Consider the following 23,644-nt stretch of genomic DNA (forward strand, 5'->3'; position numbering starts at 1 on the left):
AATGAAAATATTTTTTTGTGTATATCTTTATCCTCAGATGTGGGAAGGTGGAATGTGCGACCTCAACATAGAGTAACAACTCTTACTGCGACTCAGTCTTGAGTTGCCTGTGGCAGTTTGGGATATTATAGGTTATAATTACCCGATAATTATGCTGCTGATTAGTGTTTATTTAAGGGTGCTACAGCATGAAAGCAGTGGGGATTGAACCCAAGACCTCATATGGTGTAGCAAGTGTTTTTTCCACTACACCACACTGCCGGAAAAAATAAAAAGATATATACAAAAAATATTACATTAATGCAACAAGAAAAAATGACAAAATCAATTTTATTATTTATAAAAATTACTACTGGGTCACACAATAAAATATTTTTGTTTGTTTGTTTTTAGAAATCTATTTTGAGTAACATTATCAGCAAAGTAAATTATTGCTTATGTTTTTATAATGACATTCTAAGCTATAATTTTATAAATGTTTAAAAATGAACCGAAGAATTGAAGTCTTTAATTGTTCTGGTCACAATCAATTGCCATCCTTTGGAAAGGTTTAACAATTTAATATAAAATAATTTTATATGTTTTAAGTTGTGAAATTTTAAACAGACTTTGTTTTCATTTAAGTCCAGCAGCGTGGTGTAGTGGTAAGAACACTTGCTACACCACCAATCACCATGAGGTCGCGGGTTCAATCCCCACTGATCTCATGCTGTAGCGCACTTCAGTAAGGCGCTATAAAAGGTATGAACCCTGCTAAGCCAGCACTTAATCAGCAGAATAATTATCGGGCAATTATAATCTCTAATATCCCAAACTGCCAAAGGCAACTCGAGACTGGGTCGGAGTAACTAATGCTACTCTATGTTTAAGTCGCACATTTGACTTTCCAACATCGAGGATAAAGATATATACAAGTTTTGTAACAACTAAGTAATTAATATTTAATTTTTTGTCTTAATAAATATTATATGTCTAAATAAACAGTATAATTTGGCTATAATTTGTAAGATTTCATCTCGCTTTTACTTTAGTTTAATACTGTTGTGTTGTGGGGGTTAGAATGCTTGGTTTTGCTGCATGTTACGCTAGGTTTAATCCTCACTGCTTTCCTGTCGCTGGAGCTAATTGTATATTTTTTTCTATTTTTTTTTTTAACTTAAATTGTTTTTTGTTATTTTTAGTTATTTCAAGTGCATGATTCTTTAAAAGAACTACTTCAAGAAATTAGCACAAAATTTAATAGAGAAATTAAGCATATATACACAAAAGAAGGAGCAGAAATTGATGATATTACACTAATACAGTTGGTTTAATGATCTAACCTTTATTTACATAGAAATATTATTTTTTATCCACTATTAAATTGCACTTATACAAATTTATTTGTAGACATAATGACGTTTTCTATACATCTCCACCATTTGAAACAGGTACCATTATTTTTTATGGATTTTAAGTTAAGTTATTAAGGGCAATTAAAATTAAAATTATTTTTTTTGTGTTTACTTTTAGCAACATCTTTTAAAAAGTTAAACATGGATGATGTAAATGATTGGATTCGTTTAAATGTAGGAGGAAAAATATTTTGCACAACAAGGTTAAAATTAATAATTTGTTTACAAACTTTTATAAAAATAAAGTTTTTATATAACCGATAATGTTTTGCAAAAGAAAATTTGAATTGCTAAATAACCTTTTTAAGTTTATACCTCCTTTATCAAAGCCTAATTCGACATTAACTCACATGGCCTTGCCATTGTTTTTTAAAAGCACTATTTTAATTTATTTTTTTACACTAGTTTTAGGGTATAAATTTAAAAAACTGTTTCAAAAAATGCCTAACAATATATATATATATTATATATGTGCACATTTATCAAGTAAAAAAAGAACATTATTAAGTTAAAAAATAATTATATATAAATACCCAAAATTTTATATTTGGTCTGTAAAAATGTATATAAATGTTTTTAAAAGGTAAAGTAAAATTAAAAAAAAAAATTTAAACTTTTTATATGCAACTACGCTTTGTTTAGAATGACTCTAACTGGACATGACCAAGAAAGCATGCTATCAAAAATGTTTAAGGAAAAAGGTAAGGCAATATTTTTTTTTTGGAAAATATTGTATATATGTAAAATTGTGTCTAGTATTCTAAAAATAAACTAAAAATTAACATTAAAAAGCCCCATTTTTTAAAATTTATCTTACATTATCTTCTATCTAAACAACTAAAAATAACATTAACTGGCTTAAGAATAGTACTACTCTGAGTAAAAAGCCTGACAACTTTTTTATTAAACATTTATGTTTTTTTTTATTACTTCTTTAGTATTTTAGTAATTTGCTGAAATTGCTTCACTAAAATTTCAATTTAACTAAATTTGCATTTTATTTTCAAAGCTGGCCCAGGTAGCATTAGTTACTGTTTTAAATAGGTTGAAAAGTTAGGCATTTTTTGGTAAAACTAAAGCACAATTTTCAAATTCACAAACAAAGTAATGGCATGGTTCCTAATAAAAACTTTACGTTTTTGTGATGTTAGACAAATGGTTAAATACAATTGATGAAAGTGGAGCCATTTTGATTGACAGGTCACCCACATATTTTGATTGCATTTTAAACTATTTAAGAAATGGCAAACTAATATTTGATGATGGAATCAACTTACAAGGTAAATATATGTAAAAAAATTATGTAATTATAGAAATATAAACAATTATAACTTAAAAATAATGTTTAAAAATAGGTATATAAATATGTTATAAGAAAATTTTATTAGAGTGATTAAACCTTTGTATATACCTATAAAAAACTCTTGTATTTTAGGATTGTTGGAAGAAGCAAATTTTTATGGCTTAACGAATCTAATCGAAGAGATTAAAAAAATTATTAAAGTATGTACCCTTATTTGTAATTACAAAAATATAGTTTCAAGAAATTTAAAAGCAATAGCCAGATGTAAAACTTTTTTTGTATATTTAAACTATTGTTAAACTCTTTAAAAACTATCAAATTTAACTCTTTAAAATCTATCCAATTTATCCTAATTTTTATGGTGTGAATAGAATGAAAAAAGAACTTATTTTGAAGAACCACTAACAAGGCAAATGGTCATTCAAGCTTTGTTATCTACCCCATCAAAATGTGAGCTTAGATTTCAGGTAAAATTTAAAAAAAATTTTAAATAAGATAATATCTTAGTTATTTATAAATCGGATGCAAGTTTTTTGTGCTTATAAGTTTCTAATAATTAATGAAACCACAATTGTCAAGTTTAATTTACAATTTTTGTGTCTATATATTGTTTAAATATTGACTATTTAATTATGCTTGTTTAAAAATAATTTTTTTATATATTTTTTTAATTTTTAGGGTATTGATTTTTCTGGATCTGATCTTTCAAAATTAGATCTACGTTATATTAACTTTAAATTGGCCAACTTGAGTAATTGTAACTTGACTCAAGCTAATCTTTATTGTTGTTCGCTTGAAAGAGTTGATCTAACTGGATCTATATTGGATGTAAGTTACAGATTTTTAAAATAAAGAGGAAAAATCTTGATTAACCTAACTTAAACAGTGGGGACTAGGGTTACACAACTTGGTTTTGTAGGTAGTGTTGTAAGACCGGCAGTGTGGTGTAGTGGTAAAAACACTTTTTACACCACCATGAGGTCGTGGTTTCAATTTCCACTGCTCTTATGCTGTAGCGCCCTTAAGTAAGGTGTTAAAAACGGTATGAACTCCTGCTAAGCCAGCACTTAATCATCAGCATAATTACGGTGCAATTATAATCTATATAATATCCCAAACTGCTAAATGGCAACTGGAGACTAGGTCGAGGTAACTGATGTTACTCTATGTTTAGGTCGCGCACTTGACCTTCCCACATCAAGAATAAAGATATATACAAAAAAAAAGATTATATTTTAATTTTTATAATTTTTGCTAGTGAAGTAGTTTGTCTTCAATCTTAATTTAAAACTTTATTCATTAAAGATTGAAGTCAGGTTCTGTAAAATTGTCAAAAAAAAATTAAAATATCTTTGGTCCTACCCTTTAAGTTTAATTGTTTATATTGTACTAAATTCTACAATAACAAAATTTAAAATATTTATTTAAATTAATTATAAATGTTGCAGGGTGCCAACTTACAAGGAGTAAGAATGATTTGTTGTAACGCAGATGGCTCTTCAATGAAAGGATGTAATTTTGATGATCCATCTGGGTTAAAGGCAAATATGGAAGGTAAAATTGTTAAATAAATGGGCTTGGGTTCAATCCCCACTGCTCTCCTTCTGTAGCGCCCTAGAGTAAGGAGCTATAAACGGTATAAACTTCTGCTGAGCCAGCGCTTAATCGGCAGCATAATTATCGGGAAATTATAATCTATAATATCTCAAACTGTTAAAGGCAACTCGAGACTTGGTCGGAGTAACTGATGTTACTCTATGTTTAGGTTGCGCATTCAACCTTCCCACATCGAGGATAAAGATACAAAAAAGTGTTTATTTGCCCACCTTGTTAAATAATACTCAAAAATTATTTTTTATTTAAACTTTTTATGGCTTGATATTTTTATATTGTTAAATATACTCAGTTTAACATTACTTTAAGCTCACTAAACCATTTTAAGTTCAAAAATGTTATTGACTCTTACTATCTTACTTTTATGCTTTTTTACTCGTATTGCAATATTAAAAGCTTTTTTTACTTTATAATTGATATTCTAAAAAAAAATTTTAAGTTTAAGCAAAAAAAAATTTTAAAAATTGATTATACATCACTAATTTTAAGGTGCAAATATGAAAGGGGTCAACTTTGAGGGTAGCTTGATGGCCGGGGCAAATTTAAGGGTTGCCACTTTAAAAAACTCTAATTTAAAGAATTGTGATCTTCGTGGTGCTATACTAGCTGGTACAGATTTAGAAGTAAGCAAAAATTTTTTTTTATTAAATATGAAATAAACTTCTCTTTATCGAGGGCCCGCCTGCTAATTAACAACAAACTTAGATAGGGTTGGGGTAAGGGTATATATATTTGAAGACTTAGATGATGTCTGCAAACAGGTAAAACAGCCGTTGGTGTTTAGTAAAGTTGCAAACTTGAACCAATGGACCTTTACCCTAATGTAGTAATTCATAGAGGATGTATATTATTAATTGCCTTTTATGTTAAATAGTTACACTTTTACAAGTAGAAAGAACACATAAAATTCAACACAAAACATAAATACACTACGGCTCTCCTAAATCTTTCGTCTGAATTACGGTTTGTCAGAATTCTTACCTATGAAAAACAGTTCGTCAGAATTCTTTGCTATGGTGAACGGAACGTTGTTTCTCTTCGTTAGGGGCCTGTCTGTTAATTAGCAACAAACCTAGATAGGGTTGGGGTAGGAGTATATATATTTGAAGACTTAGTTGATGTTTGTAGTGGTAAAACAACCGACGGCGGAGAAATAACCTAAATACGGCTCGTTTATTTTAAGTTTTAGGTTACGAAATTTCATAACGTAAGATTAGTTAAACTTAGTTTTAGGCACAATTTTTTCTTTCGTTAGTGGGAGATATAGAGCATGTTTTTAAAACTTGAACCGCGTTGTTCGGCAGAGTGGTATACCGGTCATGGCACCGGTTTGAGGCGATATTCAGAAACGGTATCCCCTCTCCAAACAACATATAAAACCTACGTCATAACAGCACACCCTTCCTCAATGAAAAATATAAAACCTATCACCTTAAGGTGATACGAAAAGACTTGTAGCCACGTTAACTATAACAGTTTATAAAATGTTTTTCTAATAGTAAAATAAGTTTAATTTTTAAAATTTAATTTCGTTTCTTAAGCGTAACATTTTAAAAATATAAAGTAAGTATGTGTACAATTTTTCTATTTTTTCTATAAAAATTATTTTCATAAGTTGGCTTTTCATTATTTTTACACAAGTTATTGCCGGATGGTGGTGGGTATTAAATATCCCATTGACTATTTCAAGTTTATAAGTAAAAACAGAAGGGTTTTTGTCAATTGTATTTTAAATTAAAATTTTTAACTTGGTTGAATTCATTTCTGTTTTTGTAAACAAAATAAATAAATTAATTTATTTTTTGTGTGTTTTTTAACGAAATGGAAAACTATCTTTTCAAATTTTATTTTGTAGAATTGTGATCTTTCTGGATGCGATTTATTTGAAGCTAATTTACGAGGATGTAACGTCACTGGCACTAAGTTCGAAGAAATGATAAACCCCCTTCACATGACCCAAACCGTCCCCTAAACTCCCGTCATATGACCCAAACTGTCCCCTAAACCAATGTGAGCCAGTATTACCGACTATAACGTCATAATTGCCGACGCTTCTACGTAAAAAATGATGACGTCAGCTTCTACTGACAAACGAGGCGGGAATTTTTGCCGTTGCATCATCGCATACGAAGCCTAATAAAATGACGCTTTGTTTGCAGCGCAAGCTTCGTAATTAGCTTGTACCATCGGTAAACGCATGAGATTTTATCGTCGCTTATTACATATACAATGCGACCACATCGCGTAAACTTGGTAGTCAATGTTTATCCATGATGTGCTAATTGTTCTTGTTAAACCCAGCGCACGTTTTCGGTTTAGGCTTTGCTCAGTACCGGACCGCACAGCCTAACAAACGCACTTGTGTTAGGATTTCGTGGCTAACAAGTTCGCGAAAGCCTGGGACCGAGCTATGTAAGTTTACGAAAAGTTGTCGGATCGATAGATTATTATCTTTATAATCTTGATAGAAATGGAGTTTATTTCTTGCGTGATTGAAACGCTCGAAGCTGGAATGTTGTTCGCAAATTTAGTTTGTGCAAAACTTAAATTAGAATATCTTTGGTAACTTTTAATTAAATATGTATTTTTTTTTACTTAATTAACTTTTTTGTATAGAAGATGGGTTATAACTGAGTTGTATCGGGTTATACGAGGTGGCCATGCGCACAGAACTCTTGACACAGTTGTGACAACAAACTTGTGGCCTGTTTTGTAAATTTAATTTCGACATAAACCAAAATAAATTTCATCACAGCAAACTCTACAAAAAAAACGACACGAAAAGCGCCGAAACACGTCAAAAAAAACAATTTTTTCACACAAAACAGAGTGTAATATTGTCCACTGCAAATAAAATAAATAAGCTAAAATCTACACAAAAAATCAAAAATGTTGTATACCGTAAAATTACGGATTAAATCATTAACTGTCAGCGTTAACTTGATTTATGATGCTTTCTATTTAATATGACGTTAAACATTATTTATTTATTTATCCAATACAACCTTCTTAACTTGACCTCGTGATCTTTTAATTAAAAAAAATCATTTAATAAAACCGAGGTCAGAAGGCGAGTTTCCAACGTTTAAATTTTGCAACTTTTGGAAAATAATAAAGCTTACAAGAATTAAAAACTTGACTTTACGTATGTTAAACCAAGTTGAAGTTTTTCCATTCAGATAATTTCATTATTGTTGAATTAAAAATCGCATCAAATATGCTAAATAATTAAGATAGTTACATATTATCTAAACGATTGAAAATTGAAACTTTGGATAAACATTCGAGGCAATTGATCACGTCACAGTTTCCGTAAAATTTTAAAGTTGCTTTGACTGTTTTTGCTTGATTAAAAGATGCAAAATTTTTAACTACCTAAACAGTGCGAAAACATCCTGCTTAAAATGGAACTTCAAATCGCAAATTTAATTTTGGAAGAACTAGATTTTGTAGTTTCTGTGGATAAGGTTGTTTACAGTAAAATTGAACGGGTTTGACACACAGTGACTCCCGTGGGGTGACGTCATCGGTCGTGACCCCGACCCATATGGGCCGTGTTGCTGACCGTGTGCCATAGCCATTGCTGCGGCGCTACCACCTCCGTAACCACCGTCTGGACATTCCGGACTCGTGGGGGTTGCTGCCGGGGACGATATTCCATTACCGGAGATTCCGTACCGGGAGCAAGCCTCCATGATACCCATGTTGTGTCCTAGAGGGCTTCGCTGTGCACTAGGGGTTAAGGGCCCTCTGGCATTGCCCCCGTTTTCCATGGATTCGACTGAATGTTGAGGTTGAAGTTCGGGCTTTACGTGAAGCATTCCGCCGGAAATACCTCCTCCCCCTCCCGCCGATGACGATGAATCTCCCGAGCTCCAACTGTTGGTTGAATGTAACTTCATATTCATTCCGCCCATTAGTGACGAGTTGTTTTGGTGTTGTTGCTGGCTACCAGTATGGCCCCCGATCGATCCCGGACTTGTCACCATGCGGTTCTCGGGGCTGTTTAAACCCCCGCTGCTTCCAAACAGCGACATCGGTGGGGGGATTTGTGGAAGGTTGAAATCGGGGGGTCGTTCGATTGACTCTTTGCCCCCTAAAATGCTGTTTTGGTCTCTTCGTTTTCGCTTTCTTCTAAAAACAAAACAAATATTTAAAATCAAAATAAATTTAAATTTTTTTAACACAGGTTGCAATGTATGACTTAATTTTAGTTTGCAGCAAACTATGCTTGTTTATGCTAAACAATTTTTTACTATTTTTAGACAAAAGTTTTAGCACATAATTTTATATCAGTAGCATAGTTTTTGTTTTGCGTAATTTAATGGTTTTCAGATGGACAAAATTGAAGATTTTGAGATTAAAATTACTGAGATATAATATCTTGAGTAAAATAGGTTAGCTGCATTTTAGTAACTTAATCACGCGTAAAATTATTTTACGGTTATGATACTGTAAAAAATTATTTGTTTACATAAATAATTATTTTTGTATTATTGTCTTATAATCATACAGTGTATATAACTATTGTTTGCTTAAACTTTATATAGTTTATTAAAACAAGTTCTCGCACTAAACATTTTTGTTTTATTTGGTAAACAAAATGGCAATCAAATTTTGTGAAAGTGGTTTTGTTTTATTTTGACTTTTTTACATCCTACGAAAACGTCCCAAAGTATTTTGACTACAACTTTAAATTTCCTTTTAAAAAATCAGTAAGTTTATCTTAAAAATAGTTCCGTCAATATAAAAAGAATTTAGTTTAAATTGTTTAATTTTTATAAATATTCTACTTGGCCATATATATTAGTCTGTATGTTATTTATATGCATTTAATTAGGCATTCGATAAAGCAATGATTTAATTCTACAGCAGCGAATGAAAGGAGTGTACTAGTTTTTTTTTGAGGTAAACGTTATTTTATTTCTAGTAACAAGTCTTCTCTTTCCTTTTCATATTCGGTTACTTTCCTTATTGATATCCTATTTAAAGTTTTCTGTTTTGCGACCTTTGATAAACCAGGATATCACAGGCGACACGCTCGTTACTTTGCCGCTCATTTCAACCTGGTTAGCGTGCGAAACATGTGCTAGACACTCGACTTTAAACCGAAGTTTTCAGATTAAATTGCACGCGCGATTATGGTGGAAAATTAAAAAATTTAAACGCGGCTCTCGCGTAAGCTGCAGCCCAAAACGCTTTGCCAATGAACCGAAGATTTGTTTATGGGAAAACAGTTTTTAGATTGTTGCTAAACAATTTTGCTAATTCACTTTCGCTGGCTCATGTTTCGCTGATAATACTGCTTGAGTGTTTAATAAATAGTAAACATGTTGTGCTGGTTTATTATTGATATGACATCGAAATTCAGATAAGCTGCTGATAATCGTCACTTTACTATATTTACCACAAGACCGCATATTTTTTATTTGTGATTTTTGAGGTTTATAAAATTAACTTGATGATATTTTTTGGGTAACTCTGAATATTAAGTTTTTAGGAATCTATTCTGTGAAGAATTTTATAGTTGATTTGTTAATTTTAAATTTAAGTGAACCGTAAGCTGCCTTTAACTCGATTTTGTTTGAATTAATTTGTAAACAAATTATGAAGTCGATCCAAACTGTAATTCAGTTACGCCAAAATTGTATTGTTTAGCTTGTTGTAAATACTTCATAGTTTGGCGATAAAAAAAACTAAATTTAAATCCGTGTTTCATTCAAATTTAATTCATTTTAATTAAACTTCATGCTGTTATGTTTAATTTTACGCTTTGTAAGTTTTGACAAAAATTTGCCATTTTGGTTTAATATTAAACTGATGATCCGACACCTGTCTAACACATAGATCACACCTGAAAGACATTTATTTTTATAAAAATGTTTATGTGTGGTTAGGCAAGTTTACTGTTAACATCATTTTATAGCGTAGTACATTGCAAGTATAGGGTCGTAAGTAGGCCTACAACTTGCCATGGGAAAAACGAACTGTTTACAAAATGTAAGAATTTTCTTTCATGTGATTTGCGTGAAATTCAGCGAAAACCATAATCGTAAAAGATTCGCATTTCCGTTTTGCCAATGAACCGTTTTTTGGGGCCGTGAGATTTAAGTTAATATTGTATACGAATATACAGTTTTAGCACTAAACTTTTTTAGTCTTACCATAACGTGTCATAATACATTCTTAGTGATAAATGAACAATTTATGTTAATGATTTTTTACTTAAAAATATTTTTTGTTCTACTTTTGCTAATGATGACGTAGTAAAATTATGGTTCAGTGTTACAAAGTGGAAGTTTTTATGATAACGTTTTGGTAAATAAACGTAATTTGTTGCCTAAATAAAGCGCATCGTTGCAATTTAAGCACTATGTTGTCATGGTAGACATATTTGGTTCACTTAATAGTTTACAATCAAACAAAAAATTGTTTATATTTCGTACACATTTGTGTATATGCTCTTTTTGTGTGATGTTGAAGACTTTCAATATTTATTTAATAATTAATTATAAGATCCGTTGTGCCATAACGTTTATCTCTTAGGCCTAGTTTACAGAATGTTTTAAACCGTTTTTTTCCTTGTCTACTATTAAAAATTTACGTTTTTAAATAACAAAATGGCGAAACATGTACTCCATTTTACCTAAAGTTTCCATTGTCGAACATTTTCTCACAGTTAGGATCAAGAGACCAATAATTCCCTTTACCAGGATCGTCTTCATCTCGGGCAACCTTCTTGAAACAATCGTTCAGCGACAAATTATGTCGGATTGAATTCTGCCAGCCCGCTCGACTCTTCTTGTAAAACGGAAAGTTTTCGGCCACGTACTGGTAAATCTGGGACAGTGTCAATTTCTTTTCTGGCGAGTTTTGAATCGCCATTGCAATCAATGCCGAGTAGGAATAGGGAGGTCGAACCATTTTAAATAACTCGGACTGAGACGAAAGCGACAACCAGGCGAGATCGGATCCAAAACTAGGCGCGCCGAAAAATTGCCTCTGCCCGGCCGCCGCCGCTGCTGCGGCAGCCCCGTACGTTGCACTCTGCATATAGGATGTTGCCGAGTTGTAAGCGCTCGGACCTGCACCCATAGATGCTGTTCCTGCAGCTGCTGCATTTAACCATAGATATGGATTAGATGCTCCTGCTGACTGATAGTCCAGTGCTGAAGGGTAATGATGGCTTGCCGGCGCGCTGTGAGGCCCCCTGGCGGCCGCAGCAGCTTGTGCAGCTATTGCGTTCTGATTGTAAAAGTTATCATACATTGAACCTGTTCCTCCGCTGGTGCCATCAATAAGCTCCTGCTGGGAAGCTGCGTGGTGATGGTGATGTGACGGGATTGAACTCATCATGTTACCAATGTTTTGTCGTTCCTGGTCGTATAAATTAATGTCTGATGGTGCGCCGACCACTATTTTGACGTCACCGGCCAAATAACTGGTTCGAGCTTGGTCCTGAATGGTTCGGTTTGGTGAGGAAAAATAAAATCGGTCGTTGTGCTCGAGTTGGTGATGAAGTTTATTTTCTTGTTGATTGATTTGTTCAGGTAAATCTGTGCAGCCATATACCATAATAGTTTATTTACAAAACTAAATTGATTGTAAATCTTGCCATTTTAAATGAGTATTTCTGTTTAAAAAATATGCATTTATGAATAAAAAATGTAAAAGTAAAAAATCAAAAATGTGCTAACAAGCTTATATTTAATATAAAAAAACTGAACACAAGGTTATATTAAAAAAATATCATTTAAAGTTGTATAAAAAAGTTCAAGAAATGCAATGGTATAAAATCCTGTTATATAGTTTTATTACAGTTTGGTCACAAATATGCTAATTTTAATTTTTAGGAAGTTTGCGAATTAAATTTTTTTTTAAGGTTTATTTATTTTAAAAATTATTTTATGTGATATTTAGATCGTCTGGGCGTATTTATTTTTTGTTGAATGGTATTGTCCATGACTTTGTCATACTTAAGTTCATTTTTAAGCACGACTGTTACATGGTTCATTAAGGTTATCTTAACTTAACGGCAACAAATGAAACGCCCAATACTTATCTTATGGTATAAATATATTATTTCAAATTAGCTGCTAAGTGCTATTAAGGTATTTCGCGCATTAATTAATTTTTATCAAATATTTAAGGGTAGTTTTTTAATTGTTTTGCAATATATAAACAACAAGGTTTTTTTTAATTTAAAAAATTGAGTTTTCTTTGCGCCAAATTAGTTTTTGTTTTGAGACTCAACAGCTAATTAACCACGCTAAACTTAATTTTATCTTTTCGGATAAACTGTTTTATTTGGTTGCAAATAAATAATTCTGTGCCTAATTTCTGCTTCAACGCCTGTCCAAGTTAGGGGACACTGGCTAAACTGCTTACACATGCAACAGCACCTCAGCTTGTCGCTGTGTAATTGATTTACATAAACAGTTTGTATAGTTGTTATAAACACTATAACGTCGGCGGGTAATTACATTTTTTTTTCGGAGACGACGTTGCCTACACAACTGCCATAACGTTTGCATTCACAACCTGCTGGTGCTATGGATAAACAATGTAGCCTATCAACACACATTTTTCCCTTTTTTACTGCTTAAGTTTTACATTCGGATCGATTTTGTTTAGAAAATAAGCATTATAGAAGGTTTTTCGCGAAAAAAAAAACAATTTCGAATTTAGCGCAAATGAGTTAAGGAAAGCGTTAAGGTAGCGTTACAAAAACTTTCTGAAAGTAATTTATAAAAAAAAACTTATATTTAAAATTTTTTTAAAGAAATTTTAGTTAAGAATAATTGATCATTTCGTACGGTTAGACACTATAACGTAAACAGATTTTTTTATTCAATGCCCTGGGGATTGCATTACTGATATAAATATAGATTAATTCATTTAACGCTACATAAACTTTTTTTTTACTAATTCTAATCGCAATAAATTAACTGTCATAAATAATAAAAAATCTTGCTTATTTTTAAATATTATGTTAAATGCGTCATAATATTCAATCTAAATTAAATCGCAAAAAAATGGTTGCTAATTTTCAAGTGTTTTTACCAAAAAGGTTTAAAATTTTAACAACAAATAGAAAGTCTTAACACTTTTTTTTTTGCTTGACGACGAAATAAACTAATAGCGACTTAATATCGACTGTTTAGTATACCGAGAAACTGTGTTTGGGTTAAGGCCCGATTCTTACCCTTTTTATCATTTCCAACCGAGCGCTTTTTTCATATTATACAAAAGAGAACGACGATATGTGATATACCGATTCGATGGTCGATTTGAGATATCGTTTAATTCGCTCGTTATTCAAAATTATGCGCGATTTTTTATTGCGATTGCGATAAAGAAATTTGGACGGGAACGTATACAGATTAAAGGATTAAAATATTTTAATATTTTGTTGGGGGAAACACATTTTTCTTGCATACTTTTTTTTTTTGAATTTGTTAAAGTTTGGTGGTGAAACTTAAATGTTATTTTTGCTTCGAATCGGGCAACATATGTTGTTTATATAAAAAGTATAAATTTTCGGAATTAATTTTACATTTAAAAATTTTTTTATTGAATTTTTTAAGTGTAGTATATAGTGTTGAGGTAATAATTTTCTTAACAAAATGGTTGAACAAATATTGCTATGGTAACACACAAAAATAAATATGTTTAAGCTTTTAATATGTTGTCGGTTTTCTAAGTTTTAACTTCTTAGTTTGTTTTAAAAATTAAAAAAAAATTAATTGACGCTTAAAAATATTTTTAAAAAAACTTTTTTTGTGAAAGTGTAAAAACAGATGGATCTAAAATTTGGTCTTAATTTTAATATCATTTATTTAGAAAGATGTCTATTTATTTTGGGAAAAATAAACTTATAGGATTAATAGTTGGCTTTCGAAAAATTCATGAACTAACATGACGGGTTAATCGGTATAAAAAAACGGTAAAAAAAACTGGCTTCTAGTTATTGGATTTTATTAACATTTACACAAAATGTCAGACTACGCTCATTTAAAAATTATGCCAGGGTCATTTGCGAACGTTATATAAGAAATATTGTAATTAAGCCGTATCCCTGCCACATTAGACAGCCTTGCCGTTGATCGTTTATTGTCATTCACCCAATTTGTATATCGCTACAACAAACACACGTGACGCCGACATAACCAACCCTCGCCTACTACTCGAAATTTGTCAAAATATTGCGGTTACGGGACATATTAAATTGAAGAGTTCGGCACAAAAATGGCGATCAATAATTAAAGTTTAGTTAAATAAACGTCGTTTTGCGTTCACTGCTCGGCGCGCTATATTTCGTAAACAATAAACGTTTTTTGTTGATATGTAACAAATCGCTCTGCTAATTGAATGTTGCTTAGTTATGATAGTTCGAATCGCACATGTTAGCGCGGTGTTAACTGTCAATATAAACTCGTTTGTTTATTAATGTTGTTGTTTTTAAACGTTTTGAAAAAAAAATTCGATCAAATAATTTTAAAACCTTCATTTTTAAGTTTAAAATTTCTATCGCTATTTTAAATATTGGTCTACGTATAGAGTTAAATTTTTTAATATTATTAAAATTTTTATTTTTGCTTTCCTATGAGTATGTTTTAACAAATATTTCACGAATTAAATAATGACGTCATTTTTGTAATTCAACTTATATTCGAATATTCGTGGGAATCCATTAGCCGTTTTTGCCATGTTTTTACCGCTACAAACACGGTGAGAGAAAGTCGATTTTTGATTATTCGCGCCTAGATTTCAATCTGAGTTTCGCTAAATTTTTGTTGACAATTTACACATGTGGTAACGAGGATAAATGCTTAATCAATAGCCACAGCTTGTTTATGGTATCGATTTAGGGTGGTAGAAGGGGGTTACCGATTAGCCTAATTAGAGTGGTCGACTGTTTGGATCTAAGGTTAAGCCCCGCCTACATGTTTTATATATATTCGCAACGTTTCGATTGATTAAATCGTAGTCAAAATTACCTAATTTTAAGACCAATTATTTTTAATTTTAAATTCCAGTGTTTTTGGTGTAAATACTGGAACTAGACCGTCTTTCTTAGAAAAGTCATCTTACAATAGATATTATGACATCACCACTAGGTGGGCGGGGCATAGTTGGTAAATGTTAAATAGATGACACAATATTTTGTGTGGATTAGTGAATTAAGATCAGTAACTTTCTCACGTTGGCTTGCTTTTACTGGGTGACGTATTCGGAAAAGCTTTTTTGCGCGTTTTTAATTAAATAATTTAAAGATTGTCAAATAGTAAATTTTTGTATAAAAAATAAAATGAATTTTATTTGGCAATCGCTTTGTTTTTAAGAAGAATGTTTGAGTTTTTTTAAACTTTAAAATTTAGTAATTAAAATAAATATCTAATGACACTATAGTTAAGTAAGATATATACTGTATTTAAAGAATTTTTGTTTTTTTTGTTCTGTGAATTGAATCTCCAAATTGTTATTAGTGACACTAGTTTACATTTACCGTTGGTGTATGGCGGTAACTAATGTTGTTATTCAATTACACGACAACTTTCAGGTTTATAATCAAACAAATTTGGTGTCAAAATAGTTTTGTTATGGCAGTTGGAAAACCTATTGTAAAATTTTTGTTTTGTTCTTTTTTATCTTAAAAATGTTAATTTTTTTTATTTATTTAAATTAATTTATATATTTAACAATTTTTTGGCATAATTGGATTTTTTATGGAGTATTTTTAACAAACGATTTTATTTAATTATTAGTTATTTTTAGTGATGTTAAAAATTATTATTTTGTGTGAGTTTTATAAATAAGATTTTAATGTTTTTGCTCATGGTTATCCTGAATGTAAACAAAAAAAATGTTTAATACAATAATATATTGTTATAACTTTACAATTTTTTTAACTTAAAATTGTGTTATTTTTGTTTAACTCTTACTTTTAAAACATTTAAAAAATAAGAATAGTTTTTTTTAATTCAATTCTTAAAAATGATTCATTAATTTAAAAATAAGATTTTAGTGGTGTTTCGTTTTTTATTTGGTTAACATTTCTCATTTCATTTACAGCTCAGTAATTTTTAGGTTTTGGATTATTGATTAGTTTGTATTGCGCATCGAGAAACCCTACACGGGACTGTTTGCCTGTAAATCAAGAGGCCCTGATCCCGGGTTTGTTCCGGGCGCCTCTTTATCTGCTCGGTCGCTGTTTTCTCGGACCACGTTGATGTCAAAACACTGCGCGATCAATAAAATGGAATTCCGTTGGCGTCCTTTTGTCGTTTACTAGTTACGTGGTTTGGAAGTAACTTTTCTACTTACATTTTGTTTTGTGATTCTCGTGATCGTTTTTCGGCACCTGCGACGTGTTTTGTGAATCGAATCGAGGCTCTTCCGTACACATTTACGATGGCTTCACTCAACGAGGCTAGGCACGCAATGTTTCTGCCTTGCTGCTTGGAATTTAGCTTTCTAATCAGTCCTGAAGTTGCGCGGTGTCTCACAATCACTTAGCGGAGGCTAAATTTCGACATTTTTAGCCTATATCATCATTTCTAAGCAGTTTGCAGCCAATTAAGTAAGTCATCGATGCCGGGTTGGCTGTTTACGGTGTGAGGCCTTGCTCGCTCGTCTGGAATGAGCAGGAAAGTTTTGGCAACGTTCGAGTCTCGGGTTCGTGTTTTGAGCAAACAATTTCGATCCGCGGATGTCGCGATGTCGAAGAACAAATGGGAAAAGAGAAGAAAAAACCCTGAGAAAATCTGACTACGGCCAACATTTTAACCTGCGCGCAATTTCCAGTAATTTGTATCCACTTTTAGAACGAGATAATGAGCCATTGTTGAGTTTATCCTCAATCAATCAACCTCATTTCGGCTTGACCGCCATTTTGCTTTCGCGCCCCAAATGCCTTCGCGGTATTATTTGTAGATGATGTTTTCTTCGCTTGGCAGCAGCGAAATGCGCACAACCTGTCCGTTTATTTCTTAGAGAGTGTTTTTATAGCAATATTGTTGACATTAAACAGCATGCTTGTTTACTGTTTGCAGCGTTTTGGGAATATTATTGTGTAAAAACAACGCTTTTGTTTGTATGAAAACTTTTTTCGGATTTGTGGCAAGCAGACCGGCAAACTGACATGCGTTACTTGTGCTTTAAAACAACTAAAGCATATTCAAATCAGTAACATAGACTTTGACACTAACATTAAACTAATTACGTGGTTGTATAATATTTTTGTCACTTTTTAATTGGGTATCTATTTTAAACATTTTTTTTTTATTTTTTAACATAAAATTTGTATTGAAAATGCTATGTATATAATCTAATTTATGAACGATATTATAAATAGGCATTACGTAATAATATTAAAGCGTTTTTTCGATCGACAGGAAAAAAATTTATATTTATTTAAATGTGGTAGACAAAACATTTTAACTTGAATTTAAACTTGTCACTAAATTTCCCTGTTCAAATTATTTTAGAAACTAAATGGTTTACAATTGGAAACCGTAAGTGTAATAGTCATAACAGTCATACCAAGTTGTGTCGCAAATAAATAAATTTCCCCTAATTTAAAATAGTTTTTATTCTCAACATTTTTTATTTTATTTTTTTTTCACGCTCAATTCGATGTCAAAAAAATTTTTTTTTTTAAATTTTCGAAAAGTTTTACGCAAGAATTCATAATTCGAAATGTATGATGTTTACTATTTTAAAACAGGATCTGTGCTTTAGATTGGTTATCTCCAATACCTTGCTTCTGCGTTTGCCATCTATAACAATCAAACCCAGGAATTCATATATATATACATTACTTTTCGAACGAACTTTTATTTTTCACTTGTAGTTTACGGTCCTAAGTATTTTTGTGGATCGTAAAGTACAAGTAATATACATTTTTGCTTACTAATTATATGTAGAATGGCTGCTCGCGCCGTGATAAAACATTTTACAAAATCTGTTCGGTAGCAATTTTTGAGAAATACATTTGGATATTTGTTTTAAAAAACGTGATTGCCGTATACGATAAAAAAATAAAGCAGTTATCAGATCAAAAATATTCATAAATAATGTACGTACATAAGCACAAATACAAACAAACACAAATTAGGTTCGCACAGCATTAAACTTGTTGCCTATATAAACTCTCCATTTTCAGCGAATTTTGTCTCTGATTTTGTCGGAGCGGAATGCGTTAAACTCGCGCTGGCTTGGCCAATTTGTTTATAAATTCAGCTAAGCCACCGATATGCCACTGGGTCGTAGTGCGTTGCTTGCTTGTGTACGCAACACAGTATTAAGTCAAATATTAGGCTGGATCGGACGGCGTTTGTGGCTACAGTTGTCATAATACTCACTCTGTCCTAGGTTCATACAGATAAGTATCTTAGTTATGCCGTAGCTTAGGCTGCGACCGGATTGTTTACGGTTACCTGCAGTGCAAAAGCCTTGAGCTTATCCTGCACTATCACGTTTTCTGACGACAAACTTTACTGTCAATCAACTTAATTAAATAAGCTTGAATAGGGCATTGCGTTTTCGGCTTAATTAGTGTTTTTGGATGCTAGGTTTAAATTTTTAATATATTTGCTTAATCTGGGTACGGGTTTACGAAAAGTTTGGACTCTGTGTGAATTCTGCATGACTTTTAACTTTATAAATTTACTTAAAGAACGAATACTAAACATTTTTTTAAATAAATTTAAACTGAAATCCAATAGACACCTAATAAATTTAAGTTAAATAAATGTTATTAAACTAAATATTTTAGTACACCAAACATTTTTTTTAAGTGGTATCTTAACACTAACCTACAGATTATTTTTATTTTAAAGATGAACTGATAAAAAAGTTCGATGCAGAAATTTGATAGAAAAGTTTTACAAAATCATTTGTTGTGTGTGAAATGTTTAACGACAACTAATTTTTCGTATGGGAACTTTGCGTTCACTGGATTATTTAAAAAAAATGCTTGTAGTAGTAGTATCAATAGTGTAAAAAAAAACTAAAACGGTTTTTACTAAAACCAAGCAGTAATATGACATAACTGTTACATTTAAAAGCATAAATATTAATTTTCAAACAATTTTCGTAGTGATTTCCCAACTTTTAAAATAAATATATTAAAGTTTTAACTAATTGACTGCTTACTATGAGCCATACTCGATATATGTTGTAATACGGTAGCATAAAGCTTATTGCATTTGCTCATTGCTTTTAGCCCGAAGGATTATGATAATCAATTACAAAGGCACACTTTTTTATTTGTTGTTCAACATACTTAGCAACATTTTTTGTTTAATAATAAAAAGCAAGTCGAAAAACGGCAGCAATATTGAAGGAAACCGTCACCCCTGATTGCCAATAGAAGTGATAAGGTCGATTTTTACCCCATTTTTGGGGTAACTTAGGGTCGAACGAATTTTGGGCGAATTTAAAGATATTTTTATGTAATTGAAATATAATTTTTGCCTTACTAACTATTTAAAACAACAAATTTTTTCGACATTTGCAGTTAAAAACTTGTTGTCGCAAACAATGTCGCTTACACCGCCCGTGATTTATGATTGTATACGTAAGTGACGTCATCAGAATTTTTTTATGGCGTCATGCATTTTTGCGGGACATCGTTTTCAAAGTAATGTCGTTTGACCTTACGACGGGCGGACTTAAGTGCTTAAGGATTAAGCAGTGGTGATCGCATAACTCGACTTTACTGATTACAATCAAGTTTGACAAATTAATCGAAACATTTCGATCTCGTTCAGGTAGGGATCATATTTATACTGAAGACGTTTTTTTTTTGACTCTACGTATGTTAAAGTTTAAATGTAATTATGTGCATGTATTGTTAATAATGTTGAATTATAATATAAATATTTAGCTTGGCGACTCTGCTAACCTATTTTTTTAAATGTTATTTTTTTCCTAATTGTCAACAACGATTAAACGTTTCTCATATTTAATTTTCAAAATTTTGTGACAAAAAATCCTAAACATATTAAAAGAGAAATCTGTTTAGCGAGGATTCTAATGTTCTAAGATAAAAATCTAGATCAAAATGTTGTGTTTTACATGGTTATATCTAAAATCATGTTTCAGCAAACAAAAAAATGTTTAATTTATTTTATAAAAAAATCTTTTTGTGTTATTTAAAGTTAATTGCCATTGCAATTAACACTTTCTATTAAATATTCAATGCTACTTAAACATTAGTGTTATAAGACGGTTATACTCTTTCTTTATAAAATGTCATTTAACTGCTTCTGTTCTATCGTTTTTTGTCAGACATTTAAAGCAATATTGATTACTGTGAAACTAAAACCAATTTTTAGAGGAATGATCAAGTAATCTTAGTTCAATAACATCAATTTTAAAACATTACTAAAATGCAGTTAAAACTTTATGTTATGCAAATCATTAGTTACTATAACTTTTTACAATACCCATAGCTATAGTTTTCACATTGAAGATAAAAATATTTAAAACCTTGCATTTTTATTATTAAAAAAATGTCTAAAAAACTAAAATGTTAATACTTGTAGAGTCAAATACTTTAAATAAAAATATTCCAACGAATTAAAATTATTTCGTCCTATAATTTTAAAATTTGATTACATCTAATTTTTGTTAATTTTCATAACGTTTGCCTTTGTTATGGGACAATATAATATACTAAATCAATTAACCAACTGCTTGTTTGTTGTGTATATCAGTTTTTAACACTTGGTCGCCGTAATTCTGTTTTGAGCAATAATTATCTTAGACGTATACTAATTAATCCTTTTCATCTTTAATACTTCAATAGATATTATTTGTTTAAATTTACGCTATAAATTAATACGCTGTTGCAACTGAATAGAATTTTGACTAAGTGCAAAAACTGGTTTTAATAAACTGGGTCTTGTTTTTTGTTTGAATAATTTGATTATGTAGGTTTAGTTTAATGCTTGATTGACAATGGGGTTGTCTATAGCATACCGTACATGTAAATAAAGATGCCGTTTGCTCAATTTTAAGTTTTGGGATTTTAATAAATTTAATTAAACTTTTATTTTTTTTAACTCAGAAAATGTAAAATAAATTAATGTTTTAAATTTATATCTAGAAAGAGATTTTTTTATGACGTTTTTAGACACAGATTGTATTAAAGAATGTGTGTACAGGTAAAATTGGACAAAACTAAAAAAAATTGCTAGCACAAATTAACAATTGAATTACGTTGTTTATTTATTCGATTAATTAATTTATAAAATAAAACAAAATTACATTTAAATATGTTTAGCACCTGGTCTGTCATATTGTTTTCAATTGAAGCAAATAATTTACATTGTGAAAATTTGAAGCATCTTAAATTATTTACACCCTAACACGATTCGTTACATTCTTGAAAATAGTTTAAAATTTATTTAAAAGTATGCGAAACATGAATATTAAAAATACGTGCCTGTTTTAGGTAATAGATAATGTCAAAAAAATATTTTTTTTTAACATTGCTAATAAAACGCCTCGTGTGGCAAAAAATGTATGAAAAAATAACCACTAATGAGCGCTCGTAATCAAAAAGAACACGAATCAATAGGCGATTGTCTCGCAACTTTTTTGAAAGATTTAATCCTCAAAATCTCATTACTTTTCGTCAAAAAATGCGTCGCGTAAACACAGTGCCAGCGCAAGACGAACGACTTTCGGAAGTAGAATATCAACAAAACCGAAATCGGGTAAGCGGATTAAAATATGACGCGCGTATTAAACTTTTAACTGACGAAGCTTAAACGACGTTAAAATATTTGGAATTTGTGGTGTTTTGTTAATGACACCTAATTAAAATACGTCGTAAAATTACTAAGCGTTTAAAATTTATTTAAATTTAAAAAATATTATTGAAACTACGACCTATAGCATTCACTTTAACGTACTTACTAAAATATAAATCTGGGTTTGGTGGCCATAGTATACTATAAAATCTTTGTGTAAACATTATTACTTTTGGCATGTTTTAAATCATTAAATTGATTTTGTCATTTTTTCCCGTCGCATTATTGTAATATTAATTGTACATCTTATTTATTACTTACTTTTATCAATGCGCGAAAAACCAAAATAAAAAAAATAAAATACAAAAAAATTAACAACGCTTACACTTTGAAAAAATATATTTGAAAAAAATAAACAAAGTTAATATTCAAATGTTGTGCATATTAATAACATTAGGAATTAATCTTATTTTCAGATAACATCTAAAACTGACTTTATAGCAAAATTTCTTTTGTAATTATGACATCATCTTGTTGTCAAAATAATGCATTACCATTTCATTTCTGGCATTACAGAAGGAAAAAACGTTAACTAAGCATGTTTGTAATAAAATATTTAATAACAACGCTTGTAAAATCGAATTTTTATAAAATAACTTAGTTTAAACGAAACAATTTTAATCAAAGCGAAAGACAGACAGAACATGATATTCCTCTTACATCGGCGATCAATACCACATAGTTATTCTGTCAGCAAGTATCACTATAATGTATTTTTTTAATCATCTTCTGCAAAGAAAATAATTTTAAAGTAGTTTAAATATTTACGAAATTGCATAATTTTTTAAGAAGTTGAACATAGTTAAATAAACATGTCGTTGTCCAAATTTCATTATATTATAGCGTTTGTTTTTTGTTTACAATTTAAATTTTCATTTGGTTATTAAACACTGCTTTAACTTGGAAACCTAATGTAAACTATTAAAAATAGCAATAGTAAATTCGCCGTCTGTTAAACATTTGTTTTCAAACCCGGTATTTCTGTTAACTCGTGAAAACATTGGTTTAAGTTTTAAAATTACCGGCAGCGTGGTGTAGTGGTAAAAACACTTGCTACACCACACATGAGCTCGTGGATTCAAACCCTACTGCTCTCATGCTGTAGCGCCCTTGAGTACGCGCTATAAACAATATGAACTCCTGCTAAGCTAACACTTAATCAGCAGCATAACTACCGGGCAATTATAATCTATTTAATATCCCAAAGTGTTAAAGGCAACTCGAGGCTGGGTCGGAGTACTGTTGTTACTCTATGTTTAGGTCGCGCATTCGACCTTCCCACATCGAAATAAAAATTTATACAAAAAAAAAATTAAAATATATCATCGCAAAGTAACAGACTTAATACAGACCGAATGTCGTCACCTGAACTGTTAATCACGTGTCGCACTTTGCGTGTACGTGCGTATGTTTAGCGCTTCACGCAATGCCAATTGCGTTCAGTTTAGTCAACAACTCGCTTCATTGTGCATGTAAGTTATATATTGCAATTACTTGAACGACCAAGA

The 23,644-nt window shown here is 30.8% G+C and overlaps 2 protein-coding genes across 3 annotated transcripts; one reads left to right on the forward strand and one right to left on the reverse strand.

Annotated features, from left to right (window-relative positions):
* The first annotated feature begins 397 nt into the window (after positions 1 to 397).
* On the forward strand, positions 398 to 7,747 carry LOC145744539 (BTB/POZ domain-containing protein KCTD9-like). Its single transcript, XM_082562410.1, has 12 exons — positions 398 to 548; positions 1,182 to 1,303; positions 1,390 to 1,430; positions 1,513 to 1,597; positions 2,037 to 2,095; positions 2,546 to 2,674; positions 2,830 to 2,897; positions 3,069 to 3,164; positions 3,376 to 3,525; positions 4,146 to 4,251; positions 4,801 to 4,934; positions 6,167 to 7,747. Exons 1-12 carry the CDS (start codon positions 486 to 488, stop codon positions 6,281 to 6,283), a joined length of 1,170 nt encoding a protein of 389 aa, XP_082418536.1. The 5' UTR covers positions 398 to 485; the 3' UTR covers positions 6,284 to 7,747.
* Positions 7,140 to 11,939, reverse strand: LOC145744538 (uncharacterized). 2 transcript variants are annotated; one of them, XM_082562409.1, is made up of 2 exons: positions 10,958 to 11,939; positions 7,140 to 8,442 (listed from the first exon to the last, which is right to left on the reverse strand). In XM_082562409.1, the coding sequence occupies exons 1-2, from the start codon at positions 11,884 to 11,886 to the stop codon at positions 7,752 to 7,754; spliced, it is 1,620 nt and encodes a 539-aa protein (XP_082418535.1). In that variant the 5' UTR covers positions 11,887 to 11,939; the 3' UTR covers positions 7,140 to 7,751. The 2 variants fall into 2 exon arrangements, with proteins under 2 accessions (XP_082418535.1, XP_082418534.1); XM_082562408.1 differs by having other exon boundaries at positions 7,140 to 8,445.
* Between the last annotated feature and the right edge of the window lie 11,705 nt (positions 11,940 to 23,644).

The sequence above is a fragment of the Corella eumyota genome, chromosome 3, assembly GCF_963082875.1.
Source record: "Corella eumyota chromosome 3, kaCorEumy4.1, whole genome shotgun sequence".
Lineage (NCBI taxonomy): Eukaryota > Metazoa > Chordata > Ascidiacea > Phlebobranchia > Corellidae > Corella > Corella eumyota.